The 383-nt window shown below is 66.1% G+C and overlaps 1 protein-coding gene across 3 annotated transcripts in view; it reads left to right on the top strand.

Annotated features, from left to right (window-relative positions):
• LOC108447447 overlaps positions 1-383 on the top strand; it is a 5,580-nt gene that overhangs the window by 4,124 nt on the left and 1,073 nt on the right. For all 3 annotated transcript variants that reach the window (XM_017737468.1, XM_017737467.1, XM_017737466.1), the window contains 2 exons: positions 126-180; positions 273-362. In XM_017737468.1, the coding sequence (XP_017592957.1) occupies positions 126-180; positions 273-362 (145 nt within the window). The remainder of the gene's footprint in view (positions 1-125; positions 181-272; positions 363-383) is intronic.

Genomic DNA, 383 nt, shown 5'->3' with positions numbered 1-383 from the left:
ACAGAGGGACCCCCCTGACCCCCCATAATCCTCCCTGAGCCCTCCAACCCCCCTGATCCCCTCCAACCTCCCTGACCTCAACCCTTGTGACCCCTGGCACCGTCCTGACCCCCCAACCCCCCCAGAGTCACTGTGGAGAGCGCAGCTGCAGGGGAAGGATGTGGAGGCCAAAGGTCAGAGGTGAGTGGGGACACCTGTGACCCTCCTCAACCTCACCTGTGCCCACCTCTGACTGCCCCCCAAACACACCTGGTGAGCCCTGACCCCCGCAGGCACAGGAGGCTCTGCCTGGAGCAGCAGCAGGACCTGGAAGGGACAGAGCAGCAGTGGGAGCAGCTCCGACACCTGCGCCGGGGACACAGGTGGGGCTGGGGGACACAGGT

The sequence above is a fragment of the Corvus brachyrhynchos genome, unplaced genomic scaffold, assembly GCF_000691975.1.
Source record: "Corvus brachyrhynchos isolate BGI_N302 unplaced genomic scaffold, ASM69197v1 scaffold226, whole genome shotgun sequence".
NCBI lineage: Eukaryota > Metazoa > Chordata > Aves > Passeriformes > Corvidae > Corvus > Corvus brachyrhynchos.
This window is presented reverse-complemented; position numbering and strand designations above follow the sequence as displayed.